This window comes from Aptenodytes forsteri, unplaced genomic scaffold, assembly GCF_000699145.1.
Source record: "Aptenodytes forsteri isolate BGI_AS27 unplaced genomic scaffold, ASM69914v1 Scaffold82, whole genome shotgun sequence".
NCBI classification, from domain to species: Eukaryota; Metazoa; Chordata; class Aves; order Sphenisciformes; family Spheniscidae; genus Aptenodytes; species Aptenodytes forsteri.
Window position 1 is genome coordinate 10,259,806 of NW_008795490.1, and position 13,528 is coordinate 10,273,333.

General features: G+C 35.7%; 1 protein-coding gene across 1 annotated transcript in view; it reads left to right on the forward strand.

Annotated features, from left to right (window-relative positions):
* AHI1 (Abelson helper integration site 1) overlaps nt 1-13,528 on the forward strand; it is a 103,998-nt gene that overhangs the window by 12,347 nt on the left and 78,123 nt on the right. The window contains exons 5-11 of the mRNA XM_019472650.1: nt 4,113-4,723; nt 5,299-5,456; nt 6,513-6,726; nt 7,478-7,670; nt 9,254-9,349; nt 10,840-11,025; nt 13,117-13,269. Of these exons, the coding sequence (XP_019328195.1) occupies nt 4,113-4,723; nt 5,299-5,456; nt 6,513-6,726; nt 7,478-7,670; nt 9,254-9,349; nt 10,840-11,025; nt 13,117-13,269 (1,611 nt within the window). The remainder of the gene's footprint in view (nt 1-4,112; nt 4,724-5,298; nt 5,457-6,512; nt 6,727-7,477; nt 7,671-9,253; nt 9,350-10,839; nt 11,026-13,116; nt 13,270-13,528) is intronic.

Genomic DNA, 13,528 nt, shown 5'->3' on the forward strand with positions numbered 1-13,528 from the left:
CCGGTCGGCATATCGGGCCCTCTGTTCCCCTCAGAAGGGAATCGCCTATGACAATTACCCTCCTTTTTTTCTTAGCAGCGGCAGTCATAATGCGTGGGGCTGACTGCCTCACCCTGGGTGAGCCCCTGGATGGACCTTCGTCTACATCCTCATTTGCCTGGCCCTCAAGTTCCAGGGCCCCATATCTGTTGTGTAAAGGCAACCGGGAAGGTGAGGGACTAATTCAGTACTTTAGCTTCTGCCTTAGATGTAAAACACAACCTGTGGAGCTTTGAGGTTGTAGAATTTTCCCAGGGTCTGTTTCATAGCCCCTTTTTTTCCATAAGCTGACAGGCACCGAATAATTGTTGAGATTTCCACCGGTTTTTAGCCCTTTGTTTCTTATATTTAAAATGGAGAACTGCTAATAGTTCACTATGTGCTTGACCTACACATTTTCTCAATGTTTTCTGTTAAAATTTGGTGAAGCTTCTCCAAGCCCATCCTATCTGTAAATTAAAGTTCTTCTAGCCTTGAGCGTCTACATTTTGTAGTCTTATATGAGCAATGGCAGTAAAAATGGTTCCCTAGTACATTAAAATTTTCTTAAACATCCCACCCAACTAGCTAGCATCACAAGTACATTCATTACCAATTCAGTTGTAAGTAAATGATCTTTTACAATTCGTACATATCAGCCCTTCAGTGGGCTGGCAATGTCCATTCCTAATTTTTCAAGGTGTGCCTGTATTATGTGAGGAAGTTCAGGTGCCTCTTTAAATCTGGTACTCTGAGTTTCCAGATACCCTGCGCAAAATCACTTGATGTGTTTCCAGACTCCACTCACGCATATTTGAGAAGCCTTTTTAAAAAGGAGTAAGATTATTAGGCGTTGTCCCTGCTGTCAGCACTGGAACATAAATGGCAAGTGACGTGTCCTGGGGTTGGCTCATTGTGGTGCAAGCCTTGTGTGTTAGCCCACCTGCCTGCATCTTGGCTGGCGCCCATCTCTCGCTCCTATCAAGCCAGTAGTGCAAGTAGGTCTGTTCTCAGGGAAGAGTGCTTCCTCTGCCCTGGTGTTGTAATGTGGCTGCGGAGCTGTTTTGAAAAAAAGCCTTCTCATTTGTTCCATGCTTTAAGCTGAGGAGGTCAGGTTCAGGTCAGCAACCCTCTGGAGTTTCTCCAGAGACAGGCCTATCCTCTGAGCTGCTTTTCCAGCCTAACTGCTTTTGCTAACTCAGTTCAAGTGTATTTATATATAGACGATTGCTCTTAGTTGATCTCTCTCAGTTCTGCATTTCAGGCAGAGAATCTATACCAGTATCTCTGCCTCTGCCTGAGACCTAATCTGATGGTTTTTATGAACCTCTTGGCTTTTACATTATCATTTTGTGACTCCCCCCCATGTTTCCTCTCTGTTTAATTACGTCATATAATTACAACATGTGGAAAAAGTGGCCTGAGTTAAGATCATACAGGCTATGTATCTGAGGAATTTGTGTTTGAACTGCTGAAGCAGCTTTGTGCTGCCTGCAGTATCTATTAATGTTCCTGGAATTTGCTGTAGTTTGAGATTGTGTTTTATTTCATTATGAGGATATTCTGTAATTTTTTTTTTTTCCTATGAGTAAATTTGCTATAATTAAGTGACTGTTTGCTGACTGTTCATGACACATATTTGTGGACATACGATTTTGTTTGTAGGCATAATAAATAACAAGTTCTAGTAAACATTTCAAGCAAGTTTTTAAAACAGCTAGGTTTCTTTGAGGAAATGATTCTGGACTATCAGAGTTATTTTAGAAACTCTTGAACAGGTCAAAGACGAGGGCTTTTTGGTTAGGATTTCTCAAAGAATTCTACTACTTGGGCTTAATGGATTAATGTTCTATCAAAGGCAAAAATCAGCATGACCTTAGCTGTTGGTCACTGTTGGGTCTTAATTGCTAGTGTGTTTTAACTTTCATACCTTATACTCTGCAGTTAAAGCTATTCGTAGAAATGCAGATAAGGAAGCGGACAATCTATTAGAAAGCATTATTTTGTTTTTTTAGTTTGTACAAAGCTTGTTGCTTTAATTTTTTTTCCCCCTTACCCTATTCTGTATTTCAAGTTATTTATATGAAACCTTCTACATCCTCTTAAATCATTGACTTATGAATAAAGAGGATGTTACTGGTCTGTTTAAGCAAGTAAAAGATGAGGGTACAAAGATAGGGTTTTTTCATGATTTGATATTGAGATAATTTAAACTATTTTTAGACATAGGATGCTAAAAATAAAGATACCTACTGAAAAGATATATGAATGGCTTTAGATTTTTCTGATGTATTAGATAAGCATACTTCATGAAATTCTAGATGCTTTCTTTTTTAACTCATACTTTATTAGGACAGTTGTTTAATATGTAGCATTAGTAAGTCTAGCTAGTGTATTTCTCAGCTTTGTCTCTAGTTTCAGACATCAGCTTTTATTTCTGTGTTAAACTTTGTTTTGGTGTATTTTTCTTGTCACACGGTTTTTATTTGACAATTTTTCTGTGCGAATAATAAACTTCCTTGATTTTTTTTCTCTTCTGTGTTTTTACTTATGTACTTCAAACTTTGCTTTCTTTTTCCTCCCTTCTCCATCTTCAGTACTTATACTTTCCTCGCTCTCCATGTTCTCTCTTCAAATGTCAGATGTGAATAAAACAAGGTAGTGATGAAGGTTTGCAGGCTCACATAATTGAGGGCATACAATATGGAGGCAGATGACTTGCACATTGAGTGTTCTTTCTAGTCATGGAATATTATTCTCGCAGGTGGGCATTTTTAAGTCAGGATCCATCCTCCAAAGCATGATTGCTGTTGCAACTTCATTCTCTGTTTTTTCTGCTTATAAGCTTGTACATTTTGGTGATCACTTATTACACATATTGTCCCTTTTTAAAAATGTTTGAGGCAAACGTGATTCTGTAACTAGAAGTATCCCAGCTAGAAGAGGAAGATATCTGTGTTTACTGAGAGAGGAAGATGGTCTTGGCAAAGAAAAGATTGTATGCAGATACATATATGGTCTCCAACTTTTTTTTTATTTGCTTTCTGTGTGTTTTAAAGTCCTTTCTAATGTTTCATGTGGAGACTCCAGAGAGTTTTATGTAAGACAGCAGGGTAAAGGAACCTCAGTGACTTCATAGAAGTTCCATCAAGGAACAGAGATCTGTGTGTCGAGCTCCTTACAGAACTGGGCCTTAGTTACTTGCTGTGGTGTTTGGAGTGATCATGGAATCATAGAATAATTTGGGTTGGAAGGGACCCCTGAGGGTCCTTGCAGGACCTCATCTTGCCCTGCAATGAGCAGGGACATCTTCAACTAGATCAGGTTGCTCAGAGCCCCGTCCAACCTGACCTTGAATGGTTCCAGGGATAGGGCATTATAACTTTTAGTAACCAGGAATAGAAACCTGAAGGAGGGAGGAAAGTTTACAATGTGTTTTCTAAAAACCACCAAAAATTGGCAGAAGGAGTGCACAGACAAATGCATTAGCTGAATTTTATCTTAGCTGTTTTTACTAGACTGGCCTTGAGATCAACTTTATCATTCTACTAAGAATAATGTGGGGGCTTTTTTTTCAACTTTATACTTTTAAAAAAAGTCTTAATGGAAATCTGTTTTTCCGTTTTAGCACTTTTTAATAGAATTTCATTGTCAAACCTTGGCAAGCAACTTTCAGTAAAAGACACTACAAACAACTGAGCCTGAAGCCTGTTTCCAGCTTGCATTTTAAATAGATGAAAATACTTGATTTCGTGCTGCATGTAATCTTCAAGTCTTCCATAGTCTAAAGCATTGTCATCTGCTTATGGAGTAGACTTGTTGATTTCTTTTTTTACTGGATATACATAAAAGTCATTTAAAAACATAGTGAAACAAAATTGAGGATGATGTGCCCAAACACAAAATATTTTTTTTCAGTGTGAATTTTCTGTTGTCTTTCAATCTGTCACTTGTTAATTTTAAACAAGAAAATAACTAGATCTTTGATTTCATTTTACTTTGTGTAATGTGGCTGAAGAAATAACATAAAGTACTATGTTTATCCTTAGAACAATTCTTAGTACAAGTATGTTTTATGTTCTTTTCATTTACAGCTTGACACCTTTAGAAGTAGTATTGATCTAGCTAAGGAAAGTGTGAATGATGAAGCAATTATAAACAACACATATAATCCTGAAGAAGAGAGTCCCCGATTTACAAAAAATAAACTGAGAGAGAAAGCCTCAATTGCAGAGAAAATAAACAATGATATTGTTAGTGGAGAGGAGAACAAGCAACCAAAGTCTAACAAGAAGAAAAAGAAATCACTGTTACAAGAACAATTTAACGAGGAGGAAAATTTCTATGAAGCTAAATTGGAGAGTTTTGAGAAAAAGTTTAATCATTTTCCAAAGAAGAAAACAAAAAGTAAATCACAAACAGATGTACCTCATCAAGAAGGTGATAGAAAGATTAAAAATTCCTTGACTGAAGTGAGAAATGTAACTGAATTAGAAGAGGAAGAAGAGCTAATTCAAGCCTATCAGCTGCATGTGGCTGAGGATGAGGCAAATGCAATTAAAAAGAAAATAAGAATGAAACTTAAAGAACAGATGTCTGAAGTTACCTCCAGTGTTCAAAGCTGTGAAGTTGTATTGAACAATGAAGTGGGCAAAAAGAAGAAAAAGAAGAAAGAAATAGCAGTTTTAAGTGAAGCTGAAACAAGGTACCATGATAAACTGTATACTGTGTGTCTGTGAATCTTAAGTGAAATTTTTCATTTTGTTTTAAGATAGGCAGAAGCTTTCTGATAAACTGTACATATTTTCTAAGTGATGAACTGGATGATTCTGTTATGAAAAAATATTACCAAATACTTTTTCAAAATGCTGTCAAGATTAATATTTAACTCACAGATTCTGTTTAACTTTTAAAAAAATATCCTCCATTACTATCTCATGTTTACTTTCTGTGGAACTCACTCTTAACTAACTTAAGGTTATTTTGTGCATGGTTTTTTAGTGATGAGTGATGGCCCTGATCCAGCAGAAGAGCATTAGCATAGGTCTATTCACATGAATGGTTCTGCAGTTATCTGGAAATTAGGGGCAAATGAAGGGGGGAGAGAAATGAAAAAGGCAAGACACTAATGTTGGGCGTGTGTGTTGCATTTTCAAGATACCCAGATGGTGAGTTGCAGAACTAAAGAGGAAATGTCAAGTGGATTAATAATGGTAATAAGCATTTGTATCCATATATGTAGTAGAACGCAATTGCTGACAGGAATCTGTTACATTGCAGTGCAATGTCCCTTTCTGAGCTACAGCATCATCCAGCAGAAGATGGCAATGAAAATCTGTTATTAGAAAGACTATTTACATCAGAAGGACAGAAACTGGAGGAAAGCACGGAAAAACAGAAACCTAAAGCAAAGAGGGTTAAAAAGAAAACCAGAAAAGGTCTGCCAACAAAATGCTAGAATGGTGTGCTGCTTTGCTGCTTTATCCAAGTCTTTTGTTTGTTTGTTTGTTTGTTTTTTGCGCTGCTACAAAAACATTTGTCCATAGTAGTAATACAGAAGTGATTGAGCTGTTGAAGTTACTTAATTGTATTTTTGTTCTTCCAATTCTGAGGCGGCCAAGAAGGCCAATGGCATCCTAAGGAAGTTAATTTGATGTATCAATCTAAAATCTTGAGAATTCATTTACTGTAAATAGTTTTGAAATTGATAAATAGTTTAAAAGTGGGGTTTTTTAGCATAATACAATAATACTATATATACCACCTTTACAGTGTATTACTTAGGTGCATATTCCAATTGTCTTTTTATTATTTTATCATTTTTATTTACTTTATGCTATAAATGGTGTAGCACCAGTGTTTTAACCTGATGCTCAATTCAAACATAAGGAATACTTTTTCATGCAACGCGTAGTCAAATTGGAGAATTCATTTCCTCAAACGTTGTGGAGGCCAAAATAAGAAATCAGTGTAAAAAAAATGGAGATTACAGAAATTGATGAGAAGTAGGTCTTTTGATATCTGTTAAGTATGGTGGTCTCACTGTAACTTGTAAATGAGGGAGTTCTGAAAACAATGTTTGGTAAATTCAAGGAAAGTGTACATGGAGAAAGCATCAGTTTCTGCTTATCTTGGTTTTTATGTTTTCTTTAAATAAACAAACAAACAGAAAAACCCTACTATAGGCTGTAGTCCAGAGCAGGATTTTGAACTGTATGGATTTTAAGTCATTGTGGCACTGAAGAGCCTATGTCAATCAAGAGGAAGACTTCTGATTTTAAATAAAAACGTTTGTTAATAGGAATAGATTATATTAATTAATAAATATTCATGTGAATGTTCATACATGTTTAAAATGCTGGAAATGTGATCATTTTGTTTTAACCTATTACATAAAGAACACATTAAATATAATAAATACAGAGTATTTTAACTCCTTTAAACCATCACTAGTGGAACATAGTAACATTTATTTACTTTGTTCCTATTTCTAGAAGAAAACACAGAAGTTGCTGCAGAAAATGATGAGGAAGTGAAGAATTCGGAAATTTCAACTCAGTCTAAATTTGGTTTTGATGATGATCTTGTGTTGGGAGTTTATATCCATCGATCTGATCGACTTAAAACTGGTCTGCTGGTGTCTCATCCCATGGTTAAAATCCATGTTGTTGATCAGAGAAGCGGCTTATATGTCAAGAAGGATCATAGGTGACTTTTAATAAACTGTTTCTATTATCAATGATTACTCTAAATACATAGATTCTTCCCTAGAAAATTAAATACGAGAATTAAAATAATGCTGAATTTTAAGCTTGTGAGGTCATGCATTAGTTTTTACATCTATGATAATGCATATATATACCTACAGTAAATTAGGGTGGTATTTTTCTTTTCTTTTTGGCACTTTTAAATGCTCTGCACTGCTGTATTGATCTCAAGGTCCCCATATTTACAGCACAGTTCATTCTGTATTCTTTCCAGAGAGAAAATTTCCTAAATCTCAAAAATACGTTGAAGCCAAGATTAGAATAAGTAAGCAAAACTCCTGTAGCATAGTGTCTGCCTTTTCTTTTTCTCTAAAAGAACTTTTAAAATCCCGAAATGAAGTTTAGTTCTTCATATTTCTAATCACTTCAGTTACTTGTTTCCATTCTCATTATGCATAATTTTCCTGAAAACCAAATTTTTTAAGCAGTAGACTCTACCATGATCATTATGCATAAATTTGGTAACAGTAACTTGATTGTTAGGATTTTGAACTTCAGCCTGTAGCATTTCTATATACATTGCAAATTGTCTTAAATAAATTTCAGGTGGTTTTAGAAATTTTTTTTCTAAAATCAAACAAATGGTGTCTTGGATGTTTCTTTGCTTTCAGTAATTGAAAATACTGTTTTGTTTGAGTTGGTTTTTTTTAAGGCACTGTAACAATTGTAACTGTTTGGAAATTTTCAAACAGCAAGAGGAAAGTTTCATCTTATTATGAACAAGAACAAATAGAACACATTCTTCCTATTATGACACAACCATATGACTTCAGACAGTCTAAATCAACAGTTCCAGAGTGGGAGGAGCAAGTCATATTTAATGAGCGTTTTAGTTATTTTATTCAAAATACTGAAGAAAGCCCTCGGGTAATCCTGTTTTTTGAGGTAAGGTTAAATATTTTACATCAAATTTATGCATGTTATGATTTTCTGTTTGTTTCTTCAGCAGTATATATTTGAGTGATTCAGGTGTTTTATTTCAGTTATATTGGGTTAATAGCATAGCCTTAAGATGCAGAATTAAGTGGACATACCAAAAAGTGGTACTGGTGATTGCTAATACTAATAAACATTTTTTTAATAGCAAAAAACCCCCTGTTTTGATAGTAGTAAGGTAGACAAAGCTTTCTTATTAAATCAACTGTCGAACTTCTTGGAAAGGCTGGTAAGATCGTTCCAGATCAAGAGGGATGGCACCACGTGTGAAAAAGGAAAAAGTGATATCCTTCATATTCTTGAAATCTGAAAAGAAGCTTAAGTACCAGGAACTCGAAGATGGAGTTTGTAGCAATACCTCTTTTGCCTTGTACCAATGAGCAAGCTATTGCATTGTTTTCCATTAACATTTTAGACATCTACTTCTCCTCTCTCATTCTTCACAAAGTAATTATTAATTCGTCCTCCAATACAATTATGTTTAAAGGAAAAATTGTAAGGTATATATTCAACATGATTTTAAGCTTAAGTATTTCAATATTTGTAAAGAGAGATTCTGTAGTATTAACCTGAAAATGGGAACCTAATACAATAAATATGTTTTCATTCCTTGTTTTTTATATTTCAAATAGATTGTATATACAATATCACCATATGTTTCTTTATGTTCTGTGATACTCACAAATGAAAACATTTATAGAATTAAGAGTCCTTAGTTGCTTAACACAAAAGTAATTACATTTGTATGTAAAGGTTCTTCATAGAAATCATGTTGATCTTGGGACCAAAAGTATGACTACACTGAAAGCATGCTGTTTGACTTCAGTGTGGTTTATGAAATACCAATTTGAAGAAAACATGATTCCAGTTTTTTTTGTATAGCAGATAAACCTCCAGGAGTGGCTAAATATGAGAAGATTCTGGTCACTGACCAGAAAAAAAAAATCTCATGGACATCATTGGAAGTGTTCAAAGTCAGGTTGAACAGGGCTTTGAGCGACCTGATGTAGTGAAAGATGTCCCTGCCCATGGCAGGGGGGTTGGACTCGATGACCTTTAGAGGTCCCTTCCAACCCAAACCATTCTATGACTGATTCTATGGCGTTAAGTGATAAAGCTAGGAAAGGAAAACTGGCTTTTTGACTGCTGTTTTCCAGCTAGATTAACATACAGCTAGTTTTGGCTGTCAGATCTGTGTTGTATATGATTTGTGAACTATGTAGGATTTATGAAAATTACACATGAACGTTTGCCTCTTTTATTGAGACAGAAGGGAAGCAAGAATAGTTTTTTAAGACCAGACTTATGTTCTTTTTTAAAGCAGGTCATAAATAGTCATCAGGTAAATGTGTAAGGATCTGTTATTTCTAATTGTGTACTTGTATGGAAGAAGTACTGTTTTTGTAATTGCTTAAAATTGAAATCTGCTAAATTTACTGAATCGCATCTAGCATATTTTCAGCAGTATTTTTTAATTACCATGAAGTATATATTCATTAGAAATATATTTATATTCCTACCAATCCTTCCAGATCCTTGATTTTCTAAGTATGGATGAAGTGAGAGCCACCTCTGATGTACAAATTCAGGAATGTGGTTTCCGAAAAATTTGTTGGGCATTTCTAAAGGTATTGTAAATATTTAAATAAAGAAACCAAATTTATAAATCTTTTTATTCAATTATCTAAAAGACACTAACTGTACTAAGTGGGAAAACATTTTTTAATATTTCTAGGCAACAGAGATGGAAAAACAAATCCTTACTTGCTTGGCCGTTCTCTCCTTTCCCTCTTCCTTCGCCCCATAAAATTCACAGTAACAAGCTTGACAGTAAAGAATACGTATTTTTCAAGAAAGTACGGAATGTGTAAGAATTTTTTTTGTTCATAAAGTACAAAAGGAGATTTTCTTTGAGGGTTTTCTGTGTATTCATGAGATTGTCTTTGCAAAGAAAATGACATCCACTAATTTCTGTACCTCAGCTATTCTGTATTCTAGTGGCATTTTCGGCTGGCCAGTCTTTGAAAAGGCTCCCTAGCCTAATTATAAAATGCCTGTAATTTTTAGTTGCAGTGTTTGAAATGCTGCAGCAATGATATACAGGTAGTTTAGTCAGCACGTCATGTACCTTTTTACCGTTTTAGGAGAGACTTGAATGTGCCAATTTTGGCCTTTGAGAGCTGACAAGCTTTCCTTTGCCTGAGGATTGTTCATTTACACCTGCCCCTTTGGATGGCAGATCTTGACAGCTATTGAGCAGTCCACAACCTGAGAAATACAGGAGAAGATAATGGACTGCAAGTTTAGGGGAAGGGAGAAGGGACCTCTGTATCATTCCATACAGTCTCTTCTCAGTGCTGCCCAAGATAAATCTACTGAAATCAGAGGTCTGGTATCATGTGCCTGGGTGTATAGCTGTGGGAACTGTGCATCCAGGCGTTTAGTACAGCCTACTTCTGAACAAAAGGAAGGATGAATTTCCCAGTCATAAATACAAATAAAATTGTGGCCTGTTCTTCATTCCTAATGCATCTGTCTGCGTTATCCTTTCATCTGTATCAGTCAAAGTAGAAATGTCCTGATAAACAGTGGTCATTTGTTAATGGCAGTAGGTACACTTGTTCTTTAGTTCAGTAGAGAGAACTCTATTTCCTCTGAAGTTGGAAAGGTTACTGCTTGGCTGTATCTTCTGCTCTGAGTCAAAGCCCTACCAATGCCCTTTGCTGCAGCGTTCAAAGAGGGCAGATTTGGAAGACGCTCTTTGTGGACTGACAGTCCTTTGAGATTTGGGTGATTCCAGAAAGTAGCAATTTAAAAAAAGAAAAAAAAACAAGTGGTACTGCAGAGGTCTTCCCACATACAGGATATTACTGTTGTGCATATGAAGCATGTTTCAAAACTAAGCTGCCATCTAAGCTTTAATCTTAGTGATTTGATCCTGGGGGTGTTTAATACATGCTTACTTCATTACCGCTTTTAGGGATAGTATATTTCCCCAATGGGAAGTGGATTTCAGAGTTTATACTCTAGGTATTTAAGATACTAGAAATAATCAATTACTTTTAGTATTTTTATGTTAACGTAACACATTTTTTCCTCTTTTTAATCACCCTTCCAGCTTGTAGGTGCAAATGGAGTTCGAAACATTGATGGAAAACTCCGTCTGCAATTATATTACCCACCTCCAAGGACCAAGTCACATTCGAATGCTGTTGATGTTTATGACTGGTGGGGAAAATGTCCTAGAAATCGTTACCCATCAACTTTATACGTAACTGTAAGAGGCATAAAACTGCCAGATCATGTAAGTTAAATACATAATATATAAATACATTTACAAATATACGGACTTCTGTAGGAACTAGTAACTAGCTAGAGCGTGTGAGTGTGTGTTTGTATGCATGTATATAAAAGCTGTACTTAACCTGCAGTATATAAAATAGCTAGTATATAACTAGCTAGAATAAGAACTTTGCATCTTAAGATACGTGTTCCAAACTCAGTTCTTCATAGCTGTCTTTGAAAAATAGGTGTACTTTCCCATCTGCAACTTTGCATATTTTGCCATTGACAGTCAGAAAACTTTCAGGGTGCTTTCTTGAAGATTGATATTCCTTCTCATTAGGAGAAATGCTATTTTAAGTCACTGAACTCATGCAGGTGTGTAAGTTCTGTAAGTGAGAGAAGATGTAAGTCACTTAATTCTGATTCCCTGCACCCTGAAGCTATAATGAGTCAGATATTTTTTTCAAATGAAAAGTCCTTTAAAGACAGGCTTATATTGGTATGTGCTGAGATGTGCATTCATGATAAATACAGCATTTATTGTTCTACAATGTGAGTACAATATTGTTCTATTACATAATTTTCCATAGGTATTTACAGTTGTCATAAGTCTTTCTTCTGCTCACTGTTCATACAATCAAGGGGGTGATCTGTGAAGCCTGGTGAGATGCGGTCCAAAACCAAGCTAACCTGTGGGATTAGTTCACATGTTTTGGGGCCATTTTTCTAATCTGTATACTGGAATGACATCTGCAGATCTCTTGCTTGGTCAGCTGCTGAGGTTGTTAAGAACTTTGTGCACTTTGCTTGAACAGCTGTGCTTCATCTTTCGGGAAGTGTTCTGAGCCTGTCTTCTCCATGGTCTGAATGTTTTCCTGGTATGTTTAGGTGCTATCACTGGTTTACAGCTGTCCGTACTTTACAGTCCTCCATGAAGCTCAAGTGATGTGATGAATTTGCATAGGCTTTTGGAGCTGTACTTGACTTGGATCCATTAGCTACTGATAAGGTTTCATTCTTATTCTGATAAATGCCAGATTTGCCAAGGCTCAATCTCAATTGAGCTCCTGATAAGAGCCATGGCATGATACAGTTTTCTATGCGTAAATTTCTACTTCCATTTAAGATCTGTTACAGATCCTGCCTACTCTCCTGCTTCCCCAGAAGGGCCCAGATCTCCCATACCTCCTGCATGGGCTGGTAGATGTGAAAATAGATGTCTTGGATAAAACAGGGCATCTTGCATGGAAGTAGACATCTATGTGTGGACAACTATTTTAAGCTCCTAAATTGGTTTCTACTTGCATATTAGGTGTCCAGCCTCCCTTTTTAGTCACAAGAACCTAGACAGTTATTCACCCTGAAGTGGATACCTAGCAACTGTCAACCTGGAAGAAAACAGTAGTTTTGCCTGGTATTCAGATGTGTTTCTGAAGAGACTTGTCTTAGTGAAACTGATCAGAACTGCAGCTGCTGCTTAATGGCCTCTGTGCTGCTCAGCCATGGGGCTGCTAGGCTGCTTCACAGCATTAAGGCTTCCTGTGTGTTAAAGCTTGGTGTAACTTGTAGGTAAGGTTCAGTAAGTGTACTTATAGAAGTTTGGAAAGTATATATGCTTTACCTACAATTAAAATCACAAATGTGGTCAGTCCTCCTTTTTTCTTTGCAACACTTTAACATAGTTTGTTCAATACACAACACTGATAATATCTTTTGGTATCGTGAATGGGTTCTGTTGCCAAAGCAGTATTTTGATTTGAAGGTGGTAGGTTAATGTCACTAGAACTACTTACATGCTGAAATGCTTTTTTTTTTCAGTTGTATAAAGTATTACTACTTTTCACTGACCTGGATTGTTAATAAAAATAGAAAACTATCAATTACTTGAAAAATCTTTGATACCATCTGTTTGACTCAACTTTGGAAGCTCAGATTACTTTCTGACTTGCTGGTTACTTTAAATGAAATTTTTGCTACACAGTTTTCCTGTATTAAGCTTTTTCCAATCTCTATTTTTCAGATGTAAAAAAAGTACCTTTTAATCTTTTCAGATATTACACTGTTAATTTTTAAAATGTTTTTTCTGATACTTAGTTTTGTTTGCCTTAAGGTTACTCCTTCTTTCCGCTCTATGATAGCTGTTCAGCAGGAACAAAGTAGTGCAACACTGTGTGAGCTCCAGAGAGAGGGATCTAAAAAATCATGTGACCCTTTTCCAGAGGAGAAAAAGGAGCCATTTAAATGGACAAGATTGCCTGGACAGGTGAAGTGTTTTTATTTGCTTTTTAAAGAAAAAGAATTTAAAGGTGTATTTTCTTTTTATAATTTTATTTTTATAATATAAGTATTATAAAGCAAGTCATTCATTAAAGCAAATTAAAAAAAACACTGAACGAAATACAAAACATAAGGAACTCTCAGAAATAGTAGAGGATGCTTAGCTTCTTACCAAATATGTTGATTTAACCATTTTTTCCCAGAACAGTCAGGTATTTTTATCTGCAGAATTCTCTGGCAATTTG